The sequence below is a fragment of the Gambusia affinis genome, linkage group LG17 (assembly GCF_019740435.1).
Source record: "Gambusia affinis linkage group LG17, SWU_Gaff_1.0, whole genome shotgun sequence".
Taxonomy (NCBI): domain Eukaryota; kingdom Metazoa; phylum Chordata; class Actinopteri; order Cyprinodontiformes; family Poeciliidae; genus Gambusia; species Gambusia affinis.
Window position 1 is genome coordinate 5,977,456 of NC_057884.1, and position 16,906 is coordinate 5,994,361.

At 41.0% G+C, this 16,906-nt stretch overlaps 1 protein-coding gene and 1 pseudogene across 6 annotated transcripts; one reads left to right on the plus strand and one right to left on the minus strand.

Annotated features, from left to right (window-relative positions):
* Positions 1–901: 901 nt before the first annotated feature.
* LOC122847255 (neurolysin, mitochondrial-like) lies at positions 902–15,319 on the plus strand. Of its 6 annotated transcripts, none has more exons than XR_006373358.1 (6): positions 902–1,205; positions 3,526–3,805; positions 4,257–4,513; positions 12,516–12,590; positions 12,785–12,935; positions 13,841–15,319. XR_006373358.1 is itself a non-coding variant. In XM_044144810.1 (3 exons), the coding sequence occupies exons 1-3, from the start codon at positions 1,238–1,240 to the stop codon at positions 4,768–4,770; spliced, it is 375 nt and encodes a 124-aa protein (XP_044000745.1). In that variant the 5' UTR covers positions 903–1,237; the 3' UTR covers positions 4,771–4,895. The 6 variants fall into 6 exon arrangements, 2 of the variants coding, with proteins under 2 accessions (XP_044000745.1, XP_044000746.1); XR_006373355.1 differs by having other exon boundaries at positions 905–1,278; positions 4,257–4,504; XR_006373356.1 differs by having other exon boundaries at positions 908–1,205; positions 4,257–4,504.
* LOC122819768 lies at positions 5,666–5,841 on the minus strand (annotated as a pseudogene).
* Positions 15,320–16,906: the final 1,587 nt, after the last annotated feature.

Genomic DNA, 16,906 nt, shown 5'->3' on the forward strand with positions numbered 1-16,906 from the left:
AGATTCTTCCTCTGTGACGTAAAAGAATCAGTGCCAACGTTTGCAGACGCCTGCTGAAATTGTCGCTACCCAGGGTGGCACAGCCAGCTATTAGGCTTAGAGGGAAATTACTTTCTCACATGGGTCCAAGTTGTTAATGAAACGCTTTTATTCCTTTTTTTGTATCCAACATTTGTATTCATTCAGGTTTCCTGTGTCGTGTCCAGAGCACCAGATTCAGATTCAACTACTTTTTGATTAAATTTTCAGTTGAATCCAGAAGAAGCCAGACAACAAACAACACTGTGTGTGTGCGTGTGTGTGTGCGCGCGCCGTGGGGGTGTCTGTGTGTGTGTGTGAGTGCGTTTGTTTCTAATACCTTGTGGGACCATTTTCCTGACATATACAACGTTGTGGGGACCCACTGCTCCTTATGGGGACCGAAGTCTGGTCCCCACAAGGGGAAATGCTGTTTTTGGGTCAGGGGTCAGATTTAGGACTAAGGTGTAAATTGAGTTTTGGTTAGGGTTAGGGTTAGGTATGTAATGGATGGATAAGGGTAAGGTTTAGGCTGTAGAAATGAATGGAAGTCAATGGAAAGTCCCCACAAAGATAACCGTGCAAACATGTGTGTGTGCGTGTGTGTGTGTGTGTGTGTGTGTGTTGTGTGTTGACACACGGCTACATGCAGTGATGCGGGAGCTGTGATGTAAGAATGGAGGAACTGGGGTGTTTTCATTCATAATGCACACTTTTTGCTGTTAAAAAAACGCACACATTTATCAGCTCTGACGGGCTATATGACACGCAGCCGGGCGTTGGCTGCTTTTAAAACAGCGTAATCTGAACTACAATGCTCTGCAGCCGGAGTGATGCTGCACGCAGACTGAAACAAACACAACCCTCTGAGAAGGAGAAGAAGAAAACATCTCCGAACTGATTAAACATCAACTATTAAACCTGCGTATTCGTAATAACTACGTTAAAAGATAATGATCGGTGTCTTCCCTCCCGCCCACCTTACCTGAGCTCCTCAGATGTCTGTTTGCCACCGCGTCATGAGGACGGGGCGAGTGTTTCCTTCCCCCGGCGCATGCGCTCTGGGCTGCGGAAGCGAGAGCTTTTTATTTTTTCCCCGTGTCACACACGCGAAGAGAAAACAGGAGCGCAGCTTCTGGGATTGTAGTAGCGACAGTAAGCCCGGAAGAGTTTTGTTTTCTGCCCTGGTAAAGATATAAGCGCATGACAATCCGGTGGCATGTGTGCGTTAATGGTTGCAGTGTGCAGAACACTTTGCAGGTATGCCGTGCATCTGCTTCCTGCTGTTCAACATGTGTGCGATTACAGGATTACCGCTTTGTACGGTCGTACGTGCATGGTTAAAAAAAAATGTGTGCGTGTGAGGGACATTCAGAGGCTTTGCTGTTGATCGTTAAGATTTCTTGTGAACTTTCAGCTGTTGTGTGAAGGTTATTCCGGCCTGGAAATAACTTGGGGAAGGAATTCCGCTGAAACTTTACACCGACGGCTGGACATGGGAAAAGTTTCAAACTAGCAGGAAAAGAAAGTCCGCAAACACTTCGGTGACACCTCTGATGCTCCGTGTCGAGTAAAAAGAAGCGTTAAAATTCAAAAGGAAAATATTTACATCTGTTAGTTTTTTCATATATTTTCAAATTTCAACTAGGGTTGCACGATATATGTGCACTAACATTGATATCGGTCGATATTATCTTGAAATGATTAGTCGATTAACTGGAATATACAGACTCAAAGAAGCCGATTGCTTGAGGAACAACAGTCTCAGACCAATAATTATGTCAAAGTTGTACACATTTTAGATTTGAGATTATTTTTGTTAAATTCTCTGTAAATATGTTCTACTCAAAACTTCTCAAGTGGCCTAGTTTTAGCTACACCCTGTTCAAATTCTTTTAAAATGATCATAAGAATCTCATTAAGCAGCTTTTGCTATACAATTATTAATTTGTAAACCAAAAAATAATCAACCAATCATCCCAGGACCCTTTTCACTTGTTAGTATTTTTTTATTTACAAATGGTCAAGTGTTCACTAAAGGAATCTTATTATTCAACTTTAGGCAGTAAAATGTTTATTTTCTTATTTAAAAGAGGAGCTGAAATATTGTTTGTATTTCTAAGATTTTATAAAAGACTTCACTGGAAAATGTGCAGATTGTTTAAATTTTTTTTGTTTGATTAATCGATATTAATCAATATTAATCTAACTACAATAATCGCTAGATGTAGCCGTAATCTTTTAAGATATATACATAAAACTTGGGCAATATTGACATCTTAGCTTCTTCTGTATGTCTGCAGTTGTGTAATACTTTTTCTATCATTGAATGGTAGAATGCACTGTGCTGTGTAAGAGACTGAAAGTTTTTGATGCATGTCTTATAAACTAAATCTGCATTAAACTCTCTCCTTGACTTGTCTGCTCTGTTCTTTGGTCTTCAATGTTGCTTCATCACGTGTATTAAAAAGAAGTGTAGAAGAGAAATGAAAATAATAATTTTTGGGTTGTTTGCTGATTTGTAGCTCCTTTTGCCCTAATTAGTCATACTTGAGGACTAATTTTGGTAAATTACAACAAACACATCATGCAAGGTTTTGAGCTCAAAAATGGAAGGAGGATGGTTAGAGCTTCTTATGCATCTACAGCAGGGGTGTCAAAGTCAAATGGACGGAGGGCCAAATAAAAAATTTAGCTACAAGCCGAGGGCCGGACTGATCGAATGTTCATTGAATTTTTTTTAAATGACGCATATAGTCTAGTGCAGCGGACTGCCCAAGCTCACGTAAATTTCCTGCGACGGGGACGGGGGTGCTGGCGTTGTGAGGATCGAACGGGGAGGGGGGGGGGGTGCATCTCGCATTTTTTCAGACGGGGTGCCGGCTTGCTGCGGTCTGCGGGCCGGTTCTAATAATAAATCAAGATCATCCCAGGGGCCGTAGAAAATCTTCTCGCGGGCCGGATGTGGCCCGCGGGCCTTGACTCTGACATATGTGATCTACAGGGCTGTTGACCGTAAAAGTCCAGAATCAATTGCGTATCCGGTTAATTGACCGGGCCTTAATTTCACATTTTCTGGAGACTACAGTGGGTAGTCTGGAGCAAAATCAGATCAAGACATTCTCATGAAACCACACCAGAGCCACTAGATCCTCTAAAAATGTGGGTCAAGCATTCAGGCTTGGTGCGTACGCTCCTAGTTTAACTTGCCAACTTGTCAGGAATATAGTGGTATGTCGCTTGGGACACCATATCATGTTCTTTCCACTTGCGTGTCAACTACTGCTAGACGCTCAAGACACATTTATCTTTGCCTTCAGGTGTTTAATGACTGCAACCTGCTGCTATATCCCAGTCTTTTTTAAGGAAATGAGTTCAGCTAAACTTGTCACATTAACACATGATTACCATTATTAGAGTCAATCACTCGATATTATGCAACTTGATCACTTTCACGTGCAACAAGATTTCACTGTCATTAGCAATGATAATATTTTTTTTTCTCAGGTGGTGGGATGCAGCCGTGCTCTGATCACTGTTTTAATAATAACCTCTTTTATTTATATTGGCCTTTATGTCTCAAATTGAAATACCAAAGGGCAAATTCACATGCTGATGATGGCAAGCTACTGGGTTGTTGCTACGGAAACTGTTGAGTCTCAAACCGGTTTTTGCCCAATTGGTCAAACAAGACCAAGACCTAACAATCCGAGACAGAGGCCAAGACTGGGAGAAAAATCAGGAATCGAGCCCTCCTTCACTGGTGAACCTTCATTGGGAATATTTGGTAAGACTTAATTTTTAAGTCTTCCTTAATTCCTGTTTAGGAGAAAATGTCGACGACCACAATTTCACGGTACTTCTATCCCATCAAATCCCGACGACATACTCCTTGAGGGTTGTGGCTATAAGACGAAAAATTGGGGAAAAGTTCAAGGGATGCCAATTCTTCTGCGATGTTCTGTGCATTTATTTTATGTAGGGTTTTTTTTGGGGCTCTTGTAGCCTTAATTTGAAAGTACTAGGACAGAGAAGTGGGTAATGAGAAAGAGGGAAGACATGCGGAAAAGGTCATCAGGCCGGGATTCAAACCTGGCCGCGTCGAGGACTAAGGCCTCCTTACTTGGGTTGTGCTTAACCCCTGCGCCACCACAGCACCTACATGGACATTTATTTTAAAGGGAAACTTTGTTCTACTACATAGAAACTAAGATGGACTGTTCACCGTCTTCCTCCAGATCCTCTAAACATCACCTGAGAATGAAGATTCCACAGGGGTCGGTGATATCCGCCAGAGACTGCTCTCAGGAAAACAGCAGGAACCCTCTGAGATGGGATCTTTCCCCGGACGAGATCAGGATCGTCACAGACACGTTGATAGCCAGAGTGAAGAAGGTCTACGACGATGTCGGATCTCTGCACATAGAAAGTGTCTCTGCTGAAAACACGCTGGAAGCCCTGGCTAACGCTAAGCTGGACTACGCATGTGAGTAAGGTGAATTGTTTTCGCTCAGGAAGTCTTTTAGAGATCCATATTTTGCATTCACCCTGCCAGAAAATTCTCTGCAATCAACTGGTGGTTGAAGGTAAAATGAGCTTTATGTTGTTGTCAATACAGTTAAATGAAAAACTAAGCCTAGCCTCTGCTGTGTCCATTTGTTTGAAGGGTCTAAGCCGATGCCAATCAAGTACACACGTCTGAGTCATTGTAAAGCCAGTGTGGTTGTTCAGCCAGGGCACCAAACCGGTTAAGACCGCCTCTGTGTCTCTGTCGTTTAAATGGTAAATGGACTGAACTTATATAGCGCTTTTCCAGTCATTTTGACCACTCAAAGCGCTTTTACACTAGAGTCACATTCACCCATTTGCACTCACAAACAAACACACATTTATACACCGATTGGTAGGCAATAAGGAGTTAAGTGCCTTGCCCAGAGGCACATCAACATGTGGCAGGAGAAAAACGTGCAGGAAAACCTACAACCTTCTGATCACAAGACGACTACTCTACCATACAACCACAGTTGCCCTTAAACTAAAAGTTTAGTTCTTTTAGACAAATTATGTTTACACCTGTAGTTGTATGCCCAAGGTTATAGCAAAGGTTAGTATCATTTACTGTTTTCTCTCCATAAAATGTGGGATGTTTTCTCCATGAGTGTCATTTGTATTTTTGTTGTTTGCCATAATATCTGCCCTGTTAAATTCCTCTTGTCTATGTAGCAGTAAAAGTGTTCTTTTCACACGTTATCTAAGTTTGCTTAGATTTTGCATCACTATGTGATCACTGTCATGCGATTGATGTAACTCAAAAAAAAAAAAAAAGAATTTTGACTTTTTTATTTTTTACTGTGAAGTTAAGACATTTAGGATATATTACATTACATAGGAATATCCATAGAATTTCGATGTCAACAAAGGTAGGCGTATCAGATTCAAAGCAACTAAAGACAGTAAGTGATTGACAGGTGGTTATTTTATATTTCACCTACATCTGTCTTAATTGTAAGAGATAATTGACCCCGGCTGGGGTATTGGGTTGGCTGGCAGCAAAGAAATTGTAGTTTTTCAATCCAAAACTCTAAAAGAACAAGGTGAAGTCCACAAACTCGGTCGCTGTATTTTATAATTTTCATTTAACATCAAAGGGGGGTGCACCGTTCCTGGAGGTACTGCAATACCAGGTCGATGCGTGGAGTGGACGGAGCAAGCCCCTATTCCATCTCCCTGCTCCAAAAATCAATTTAATATATGGTCCCCGGGTAGGGGACGTATCAGATATTAAACTGATAAGAACAGATTTTTTTCTTTCGAAAAAGGTTTATTGTTACTTAGAACGTTTTAAAATACATGGCATTTTTCAGTTATACAGAAATTCTTTTTTTTTCATTTAAAAAAATACAATTCTCCAATTTAAACTAAAAGAAGTTAAGAACAACGGTATAGAAAACACAAAATCTCTGGGTTTTAAAAGTTGGACAGGACCGGGATTCCCCTTACAAAGTTCAGAGCCATCCCGTTCTTCCAAAACAGCGCTGGGGCTCAGAGGGGAAACCTGCCCTGAAGCTCCTTCCCTCCTGCCTCACCCGGAGAGCCAAGCCGCCGCTGCTTGGACCTCTGTTCGTGGTGCGCCGACTCCTTCATCCACGGAGGCGCAGGCGATTCTTCTTGGTGGCTGTGTCCTTGGCGCGCCACCTGCAGCTCTCGATGTTTCCCTCCTTGCTGCCGCCATCCGGATCACAGCCACGGGGGGCATCTGCCTGCGCCTGCTCACCAGCAAGTTTCTGGAGGTCCAGATGGCGTCTTTTATGGTGGCTAGGGTGAGCCACATCTCCTCAAAGTCTTTTTTAGTCCTTTTCTGGTGGCTCACCCCATACAGCACTAGCTGTGCGTGGAGGACCTCCCTTGCTGGCAAGTGTGGGAATTTCAAGGAGTCGGCCTTCGCCCACAGGTCCACAGCAGCGCTGCACTCCCACAGCAGGTGCCTCACCGACTCCGGCGCGCCACAACCGGGTCGGGGGCAGATGGACGTCGGAGACATGCCGCGGGAGTGCATTACGGCTCTGGCCGGCAGGATCCCATGAGCCACCATCCATGACAGGTCCTGGAGTCTGTTTGAAGGACGGGATGGCTCACGTTGCCAAACAGTGGTGGCGCCTCCATACAGGAGGCGCGCACTGGAGTCACTGGTTCCCGGTCCTGAACAACAGAGATAATAAAACGATGGTTAGTTAAAATTCTGCCTCCTCTCCTTCCAGTTTAAAATGTCTTAAAATTTCTGTATAAAAGCATATGCCGTGGGAGGTTAAAAGCTACAGGGGTACTAAAATCACATAATATCAGTTTGAGTTTTCTTAAATAGGAACCTAGCCAGAATCTGCTCATTTTGTTTGTTTTTGGATTTGTGGAAATGTTCAAAGCTTGTTTTAGGTGAATGCTTGTGTAGTGGCTGCCTAAAAACAAGTACAGGTCTGGGACTCCTTTTCCTCCTTTTTCCTTTGGTCTTTTCATGATGTCCCTTCTCAATCGTTCCCATTTGGAGCCCCAAAGGAAATAAAAAATAGCCCGTTGCAGCTCTAAAATCACTCTCCTAGGAGGAATAAAAACAGAACTGATTAGTAAAAACACTGGTAAAATCACTGCTTTGACTATTAAAATCTTGCCTTCCAGCGTTAGCGATCTTAGTCCCCACAATCCCAATCTTTGATTTACCCTCTTGATTTTTTCTGTCCAATTTGTCTCTCCTTCCCCATTCTTGTCAAAGTTTACACCAAGTATTTTTTGTTCTTGTGTTACCTGAAACTGCAGTCCTGTCTTTTCGCTATTTTTCCATGGTCCATAAAATTGTGCTTTCGTTTTTTCTTTGTTTATTTTTGAGCCTGATGCTGTGCTGAACCAATCTGTTAGTTTAAAAACTCTGTCTACTGATAAAAGGTCTGTACATAAAATGTTAAAATCATCCATATATAAAAGACATTTAGCTACCTGGCCTCCACTCCCCGGTATAGTTACACCTAAAATCTGTGGGTCCCTTCTCAAGATCTGCGCCAGCGGCTCGATGCAGGCCACATAGAGAAGAGCGGATAACGGACAACCCTGACGGACACCGCAGTTCACTTTCACTGCTTTTGTCAGAAACCCGTTAACCATAATTCTGCTGGAGATGTCTCTATACAGCAGTCCCACCCACTCTACAAACCTCCCGGGAAAACCCATTTTTTGCAGTACCTGGAAGAGGTACTGGTGCGAGACCCGATCGAAAGCTTTCTCAAAATCTAGATTTAAGACTATCAGCCGAATGTTTCTGTCTCTCGCAAAACAGATGGTGTCTCGGATCAGTACGAGGCTGTCCGTGATCCTCCTTCCCGGCACGGCGCAGGCTTGATCCGGGTGGATTAGATCCCCCAACACTCGACGCATCCTAGCTGCTAAAAGTCTACTAAAAATTTTACAATCGACATTTAAAAGGGTAATAGGTCGCCAGTTTTTAAGGTCTGTTTTGTCTTTGTCTTTGTATAAAAGGGTAACTATTCCCGTTCTAAAAGTACCGGGGAGTGTGTCTAGTTTGCTAAAATCATTAAAAACAACAATTAAATCAGGTGCTAAAATGTCCCAAAATGTTAGATAAAATTCTAAGGGGAGTCCGTCCGAGCCCGGAGATTTTCCTCTTTTAAAACTCTTTACTGACTGTAAAAGCTCTAAAAGGGTAAAATCCTGCTCTAAAAAACAACTTTCTTTTATACTTTTTTCAATAAACTCCAAAGTTTCTTTTATACTTTCTTCCTTTACTATTTTTTCTGTATATAAATCTCCATAAAATTGTTCTATTACTTTTTTCTTTTCTTCTATATTACAGACAATATTTCCATTCTCCGATTTTAGTTCGGAAATAAAACTCGGATTATTTATTATTTTCTTAAAAAAGTATCTCGTACATTTTTCTCCTTCTTCTATTTCTCTCTCCCTACTTCTTAAAATCACTCCCTTACTCTTTATTTCCGCTAGAATGGACATTTCTTTTTTAACTTCTCGTATTTCTTTATTAAAATCCATACCCTGTTGATTTAAAAAGTGATATCTTTGCAGTCTTTTCTGCAGCCCCATCATGCATCTTTGTTCTTTTTTCTTTTTATCTTTCCCTGCTAGTCGGAAGAAAGTCTGGGTCCTACCTTTCACCATCTCCCACCACTGTGCTCGTGATTCGTACAGGTCTTGGAGGGTCTGCCACTCGCGGTATCGCTCCCTGTACTGGCTGACCAGAAACTGGTCTTCCAGCAGGGAGCGGTTTAGCTTCCACAGACCTCTCCCGGTCGTCTCACCTGAAGGGAGTGAAAGCGTGCAGGACAGAAGGAGGTGATCGGAAAAGAAAGCCGGTGACAATCTAGCATCAGTTAGGGCGCAATCCCTTGTGAAGAAATAGTCTATACGAGAGGCCATAGAGCCATCACCACTGAACCAGGTGTAGCCCTCCTCTCCGGGATGCATAGTTCTAAAACAGTCCGTTAATTTAAAATCCCTAACTATTTTCCTTAATAAAAGCGATGTCTTATCTATTCTAAAATCTTGTCCGGTGCTTTTCCTGTCATTCCTAGTTAAAATACAGTTAAAATCCCCCCCTATTATAAAAGGTTTTCTTCCTAGCATGTGGGGCTGCAGGTCCTCTAAAAGGTCGAACCTGTCATGTTTATCACTAAAACCATAAATATTCAAGAGGTTAAAATCCTGTCCGTTAAAAGTCAAATTTGCTAAAAGTGCTCTTCCCTCTTTTACCACGGTGCTCCCCTTCACCAAGATGTGCGGGTTGTTAATTAAAATGGCCACGCCGTCATTTTTATTTTCATTCGAGCCCATATGGAGGGGCGTGGCCACAAATCCTGCCACCGGGCGTAATTCTTTAAAAACGGAAGTGCACATTCTTGTAATAAAAACAAATCAGACTGTACGGAACTTAAAAAGGATAAAACACTCTGAGCTCTAACTCGCGACTTCACGCTTCTAACATTTATGGTTGAGAAGGTGAGAGTCATGAGTATTATGGTTAAGAACAAGTACGACATTTAAAAGGATTAAGACCAGATAAGACTCAAAATTAAAACCATGATAAAAAGCGGGCGGTTATTTAGACAAAGCGGGTTCAGAGACTGTCCTGTGAATAAAGCTCCTCCTCCCCACCGAGTGACGTGGGTTGGGTTGGGGCTCTATTCCCCCTTCGGACTCTAGGTGTGGGTCGTTTTTCTAACGCCGTTACCTTTTTTGGGTCCTCCGGGGTTGATTGTTGAACAAAATGTAACGAGGTCTCACTTGGTGAGCCCGCGAGGAAAATCCGGGATTCCTCCCCGAAGGAACCGAAGAGTTCCTCCAGTCTTCCTCGCTTCTCCGCCGTGGTAGTGACCTCGGAGGAGGACTCAGGTGCCGGCCTCTTTGACAGCTGGGCGTCGGGGAGGGGGGCATCATCGCTGCTGTCTGTCTGTTCCTCATCAGAGGGGTCAGAGCTAGCTCCGCCTTCGGTCTGCATCTCCCCCCCCTCACTGGATGTTTCGGTTTGGGGGGGTGCTTCCTTCCCCTCCCCGCTTCCCGCCTCCTCCTCCTCCTCTCCTCCAATCAGAGGATTTGGCAGGAGATTTGAATTTTCTGGCCCAGCTGCGTCCACTTGCTCATTAGCCATATCCGTTACCGGTTCCTTTCTTATTTTTAATTTGTTAGCAAAAGACTTTGGACAGTCTCTGAACAAATGATCTTGTCCGCCACACAAATTACATTTTCGCCCGTTCGTACATTCATCAAAAGTGTGTCCCACTTCTCTACATTTTCCACAGAAAATCTTATCACAAGTTTCGGCCAGATGACCGTGCTCGCCGCATTTCCGACACAGTTTGGGTTGGCCTTGATAGTGAATATAGCCTCTGTTCTCCCCCAGGACTATCATGGATGGGAGATGTTTCAGGCCCTGGAAGCCTTGGGGGTCCTCCCATTGTTTGATGGGGACCCGCCAAGCGCAGTTCCAGATGCCGTCCACATCCCGCACCTTCATAGCCTGGCCTCTCACAGTGCAATATCTACCCAGCCACATACAGATGTCTTGGGCACTGACAGTCTCATTGAACATCCTGACAATCACCGTTTTCAGGGAGTTGTCAGTCAGTTTCTCAACGTCAAAAGCCGAAAACTGGGTCTTAGCATTCTCAAACCGTGTCCAGAAATCTTTTAACAGTGCAGCAGAGCAAAAACTTACGTCATATCCTTTGTTGAAAGGCAGGGAGAGGATACAATTCAGGTCATCCGGCCGAAATTTCAAAGTCTGCTGAATCAATTTTCTTGAAAAATCCAGTCTTGTCAAACCATTTTCTTTTCCTTTTTCCGTAAATAAAAAGCGCACACTGTGGTGCCTCCGCATGCCGGCATGGCTAGCCGCCATGGTGGAGGCACCACCAGTTAAAGGCTAAAACCTTTACTAAAACCAATAAATAATTAAAACCAAACACAGAAATAAATACAATAAAAGGGAGAGATATTTTCCACTATTTAGTGGTCAATATCTCCACCAGGGACAAGTTTAATGAACCTCAAAACACAGTGGTAACAGCCAAGTCACACAGACTACCGCTATCACCACCCAATGGAGGCGACCGCTGTCTTAGCCAAAAGGCCGAGAAGCGATAACACATAACTGGGGAGGAAACCATATAAATCTCATCCACCCTATACCGACTCACGGTTTAGAAACTTTAACATTTATTCACTCACAGAACAAGTAGTGTGAAGAGAAATTGTTGTTTGTATATCACTGATCTTGTTTTGCAGTGGAAAATAAAGATGAATGAGCCAAATTAGACTAAAAGCTTGTGTGAAAAGGAAACCGTTTTGCTTTGTTTCTGGTCACATGACATACTTATAGCCAATAGAAAGCCTGAAGGTTGAAAGTCGTTTAAAGAAAAGGACTCTCTTTACACAGACTTTTAAACATTAGAATAGCTGTTATATCCAATGGCTGCTATTTAAGCCAATGGATATACATTTGAATACATTGAATACAGCTGTATGGTTGACAATAATGAAGCCTTTCACGGTTTTTGGCTCTGCATGATGAGCTTACAGCGGCCTCTAGTGGACAGTGAGAACCTGTTCAGCACAAACTAAACATTGAGTTTTATTCTTGCTATTTTTAATTAACTTTTTAGGGGCACAGTCGGGCCTTCAGATGCACACATACAAATAAAATGATTTTAAAAAATTCAAAATTTATGAAAAGAAGTGGAATTTATGGGCATCACATTTGATGCAGGTGCTCATGCGCCATATTTTAGGGCAACAGTTTCAAAGGCAGTTAAAATTTAAAGTAAAAAAAGTTAACAGAACCACAAAGTCCAGTAACTATTACTGGGAAGAAAGAGTGACCCACCTCCCATTCTAGTGGAATAAAAACAGTATTCTTGGGCGTGCTGTGGTGGCGTAGGGGATAGCGCGACCCACATATGGAGGCCTTCAGTCCTCGACGTGGCCGTCGCGGGTTCGATTCCCAGACCCGGCGACATTTGCCGCATGTTTTCCCCCTTTCCTGTCAGCCTACTGTCTTAAAAGGGACACTAGATGCCCACAAAAAGACCCCCTGGAGGCAAAAAAAAAAAAAAAGTATTCTAGCCCACAATGAACTCAAAACATAAGGAAACAGTTTGCCTGTCTTTTAAAGTGACAATTGTTGAAAACTTTTTCTATGCTTTGGATCTACAATGGTTTACGGATCCCTCTTCAACAAAAGTCTGTTTTGTTTCTTTCAAAAAGATCTTTCACATTGAGCAAATAAAACATAAAAAGGCACATTTTTCTTTCATCTTGACATTTTTGGCCTCGGTTGCAAAACATTTGGATAAAAGTTTGGATACCACTGAACTGCTCTGTTGGGTGTAGTGAATTTTTCATGCTTTCTTTTGTTTTGTTTTGTTTTTACAATGGCCTCAAATCCACAAATAAGGTGTTTTATGTGGTGTGTGTTTTGTCAGAAAATGATGAAGAGGTGCCACAATCCTGAGACCCGGAGGAAGATGGAAACGGCTTTCCACAGCAGGTGTAAACAGGTAGGTCCGGAATTCCACTTACCAACAACCCCATTCTCTTCCTTAAAAAGATAATTCAGGGATTCCGTTCAAACACTATGAATAGCTTTAAACTTTCGAATCATAATTTTTCTGTTAGATTAGTCATTTCTGACAATGTGATTCAGATGTTTTTCTTGTTTGTTTTTGGTTTTTTGCTTTTTACTTTTCCCCAGGTGAAGACAATGATTCTTGAACAGCTAATCCAACTAAGGGCAAAGGTGGCAGACTTACTCGGTTACAGCAGCCATGCAAACTATGTGCTGGAGATTAACATGGCTAAACACGCAGGCAATGTGTCCGGCTTTATAGGTACGAGCCTTCTGAGTAAGTATATGTATATAAGCGTGCCACAGTATATGTCTTACAGCTGTGTTACTTGTGTTAGAAATCAAAATGAGTGTCTGTATGTAACATGTAGGCCTATCGCGATAAATCAATTAATCGTACGATAAATTAAAACTATCAACATCATTTTAATTATCGGCTTTATCGTCTCTTCCGGCCTTTTTCTCTTTCTGTTGATGACATTGAATGAAAAAAGGCTCCACTCGAGTGTTCTCCACTGACCCTCCCTTCCTCATTTCCTTAGTGTAATGTCCAGCGCACACAATCTTAGAGCTGTCGGTTGATTGACGGCCCATTTTCAAAACCTGAGAGACCACACATTAGCCGACAGAAATCCTAGGTATAACGGATCGATCGGGTTTGTGGTGTCCAACAATGGACACAAAGTAATAGCTACAAGTTCAGTTAACTAATTTTAAGACCAGGCATTAATCAATGCTTTACTACAATCTACCTGCAATGCAAGTTTTATATTCTATCACTTCAGATTAGGGCAGAATTTACAATAATGGTCACCGCAGACCTTCTGGAATCTTTTGTTGACGATCTTGATGGCCTGGTTCTGAGACTGCTGGAGGTCTACAAAGCAGCAACCAAATCTGGAAAGAAGCAGTCACTCAAAGACATTTTGGACTGCCTTGCAAAAGATGTGAGCAGAACTGAAGATGGCTTGAAAACAAGGCATAATTTGCTATTTTTCCATCCATCCATCCATTTTCTATACACCCTTGTCCCTAATGGGTTCGGGAGGGTTGCTGGTGCCTATCTCCAGCTAAAGTTCCGGGAGAGAGGCGGGGTTCACCCTGGACGGGTCACCAGTCTGTCGCAGATTTGCTATTTTTGTTCAAAGATATTCATCTTACTGCATGTCTCATCTCTTGCAGGACACACTACAAGAGATGAGAGAGATGTCACGCTACATATCTGGCAAAGATCCATCAACTGTCATCAGGATGTGTGATGTAAGAACTGTTTACAAAAACTGTTTACATATTTACCTATTCCTCTTTCTTGATATCATTTCTTAAAAATCTTTTTGTAGCATTTGTGTTTGCAAAAACTTATTTTTAGTCCTTGTCAAGAGACATGACTTCCTGTTTACTACAGCCATGCATAACATCAAAATTTGATGTAATTACTTTGTGTATCCTGATTGATTTTGTTCAAAGCCATTTGATGGAAACATGCCTTGTTTGCATTTTCTAAATGTTAATACTAATGGTTATGCACTAAAACATTTAGTATTGTGCTGAATTCGTGGAAAACCTCTCAGGGTTTTTGTGAGTTTGTTAAAACACTGATCGTTTTGCACTTTTTGGACTGTTTTTGAGAGATGGTAGCTAGTTGTATTGACTTTGCACTGCCACTGTTCAACGTGGTTAGAATGTTTTTAAAATAATGGTCTAATTTCTATGGAGGACTGAAACTCGCCTATAAAATACACTTAAAATGCACCAATTAAATAAATAAGAGATCTTCACCACATATCTTATAATTTTTCCTTGATATTTTTCCAGCTTATTTCCTACAAACTATTTTTTTAGCACATAATTTAATACATATGTGTGTTTGTCCTTTACTTGTAGATGCAGTCATGTCTTAAGTGTGTGTGTGTGTGTGTGTGTGTGTCCCCTTCCCCAAGTCTTTTTAATTGTTATTTTTACATATATCTGTCTTGTATTAGGCCTCATTTTGCTAATAAGGTGTGCTGTCTTTCTTGGGTCAGCTCCTCCACTATTGGTCAGCAGACAGGAAGGAGAAGAATCCATGTGCAGATCTGTTGGCCAATAGTTGAACTTACCCGAGAAGGACAATCCCCCTTAAGATGGTCCCCACAGCCAGCTGACATTAGAAAAATATCACTGCCCACCTTATTTGGACAATAAAGCAGAAATGCATAAGGTAAAGTAAAAACATGAGACATGTAAAAGCAACTCCTGGAAAAAAAAAAAGTTTTTGGGAAAAAATGATAAAAATAAACATTTAAGAGTCATAAATGAATCTACAAGTAAAGGGTAAAAACATTTTTTTAAATGATAAACTGTAAATTGTGCTAAAATCTATAATTTGTTGGAACTAAGGTGGAAAATAAATATGGACATTATAGATGGTCAATGAAATTAATAAAACATTAGGTAAAGTTCTTACTTGGAGCCTTTTAAGTGCATTTATTTATTGAGATTTATATAGAAAAAATAGTTCTGTTTTTATTTGTCAAAATGTTTTTTCTGTCTGTCAGTTTTGGTCCTCCAATAAATGTCAACACTTCTGCTTGTCTTGGACAAATGTTTTCTTTTACACTTGATTTAAGGGCTTGTCTCATATTTGATAGAGAAAGATGAAAATAAATGTATAATATTTGAAATGGAAGCGTATTTTGTGTAATTATTTTTAGGAAACAGGTAAACTTGGCATTATTAGTGGAGAAAGTGAACAATATTTGGAAATGTTAGTCTACTTAAATTGCAATTTTAAGTTCAATTGCTGCCTTAAACTCTTGAGTTAAATTAACTCAAAAAGGTAATTGGTATGAATGCAGTTAGTCAGTTTAACTTTAAAATGAGAGTTGAAAGTATATATAATTGTTTGTTACTTTAACAAAATAAAACAAGTTTTTTGAATGGATAATGTAACTTTGCAAGATGTTTAAACTAGTAGTCATTAGTTAGACAAGTGGTATAACTTAATTATTTGAGTTCAAATAGAATATGATTGTAATTTTACTTGAGCACTCAATTTTTGGAGAATGAATAATGTTCTATAGTTAGTCATTTCAACTTATGGTATCATATTTAAACAATGAATTATCCAGCAATTGGGCTACTTTTCTAGCTTGACATCATAAGTTGGAAAACAACATTATTTCAAGTTGTGTTTTTAAGGTAGCAACTGAACTCAGGTTTTTAAGTTTAAACACCCTAAGTATTTTTACAGTGTAACTGCGGTTTTGAAGTGCGGCTTTTGGTTTGTTTCAGATTCCCGGTGTTGGGAGGCTAATAGACTATTATTGAGCTAATTGAAGGTTTTTAAGTGTTTCTGACAGTGCGTTATCTTAAGTACCCGCTAATGGTTGTTATTGGTTTCGGTTGAGCCGCGGACAGTTTCGGTTTAAACGGAGGCGCGAGCGGAGCGGCAGTTGTGTTAAGGAGTAATTAAATATCTACATTTAGAATGGTTTATAAAGAGTTTTATTATTTTGTTTAAGGAAGTGAGAGTGAATTAATTATGAGCTTAAAGATCGTTTAACCGTTCGAGAGCGGTGGAGGAGATCTAAAATCTAAAATGGCGGACCGATTTGTGTCCTTGTTTTTCTCCTTTTAAAGTTAGAAACCGGACCTGATCAAGTTTAAATTTGATATTTCATTAGATAGTAAGATAAGGTAGATTAATTTGAGTTTTAAAGGTGTAAAGCTGACCTTAAAGCTGTACTAAAATTGAGTTTCGGTCGGAGTTGTAGCGGGGGAGATTTAAAATGGCGGACCGGCTTGCGTCCTTGCTTTTATAAATTGAGAGTTAAATAACGAAGCAGAAATTGTGTCAAATTGATTTTTCGTTAGGGGATAAGGCAACGAATATTATTTTTGGTTTTTAAAAGGTGAAGAGTGGACCTGAAAGCTGTAATTAATCTAAGTTTCGTTTCTAATTAGTTGAGCAGAGGGGATGCGGGGGACGGGGGGGGGGGGGGTTAAAAATGGCGCATCGGCTTGCGTCCTGTTTTATTATTTTAAACAATTAAAGACTGGATTAGCTGTTTTATTAAGGAGTGGACTAAGGTAAGAGCTAGACGAAGTTAAAATAAAATTAAGAAGGAGCTTGCAGACTGTTTAGCAAATCTTTAAGCTGCGGTTTAGAGCGGAACTGTTGATTTAATGTAGAGAAAAAAGTGCGGTTTAGGCTACATTCCTGTGTGGACCTGCTGTGTGTGTGTGAGGCTATTCGTCTAGAAGATT

What these genes read in the sequence shown, in the direction of transcription:
- LOC122847255 (XM_044144810.1), top strand. Translation starts at nt 1,238, where the DNA reads ATGTGTGCGTTAATGGTTGCAGTGTGCAGAACACTTTGCAG. An exon ending in GTGTGCAGAACACTTTGCAG is followed by an intron (nt 1,279 to 4,256) that starts GTATGCCGTGCA and finishes GTCTTCCTCCAG; the next exon opens with ATCCTCTAAACATCACCTGA. An exon ending in CGCTAAGCTGGACTACGCAT is followed by an intron (nt 4,505 to 4,684) that starts GTGAGTAAGGTG and finishes ATTTGTTTGAAG; the next exon opens with GGTCTAAGCCGATGCCAATC.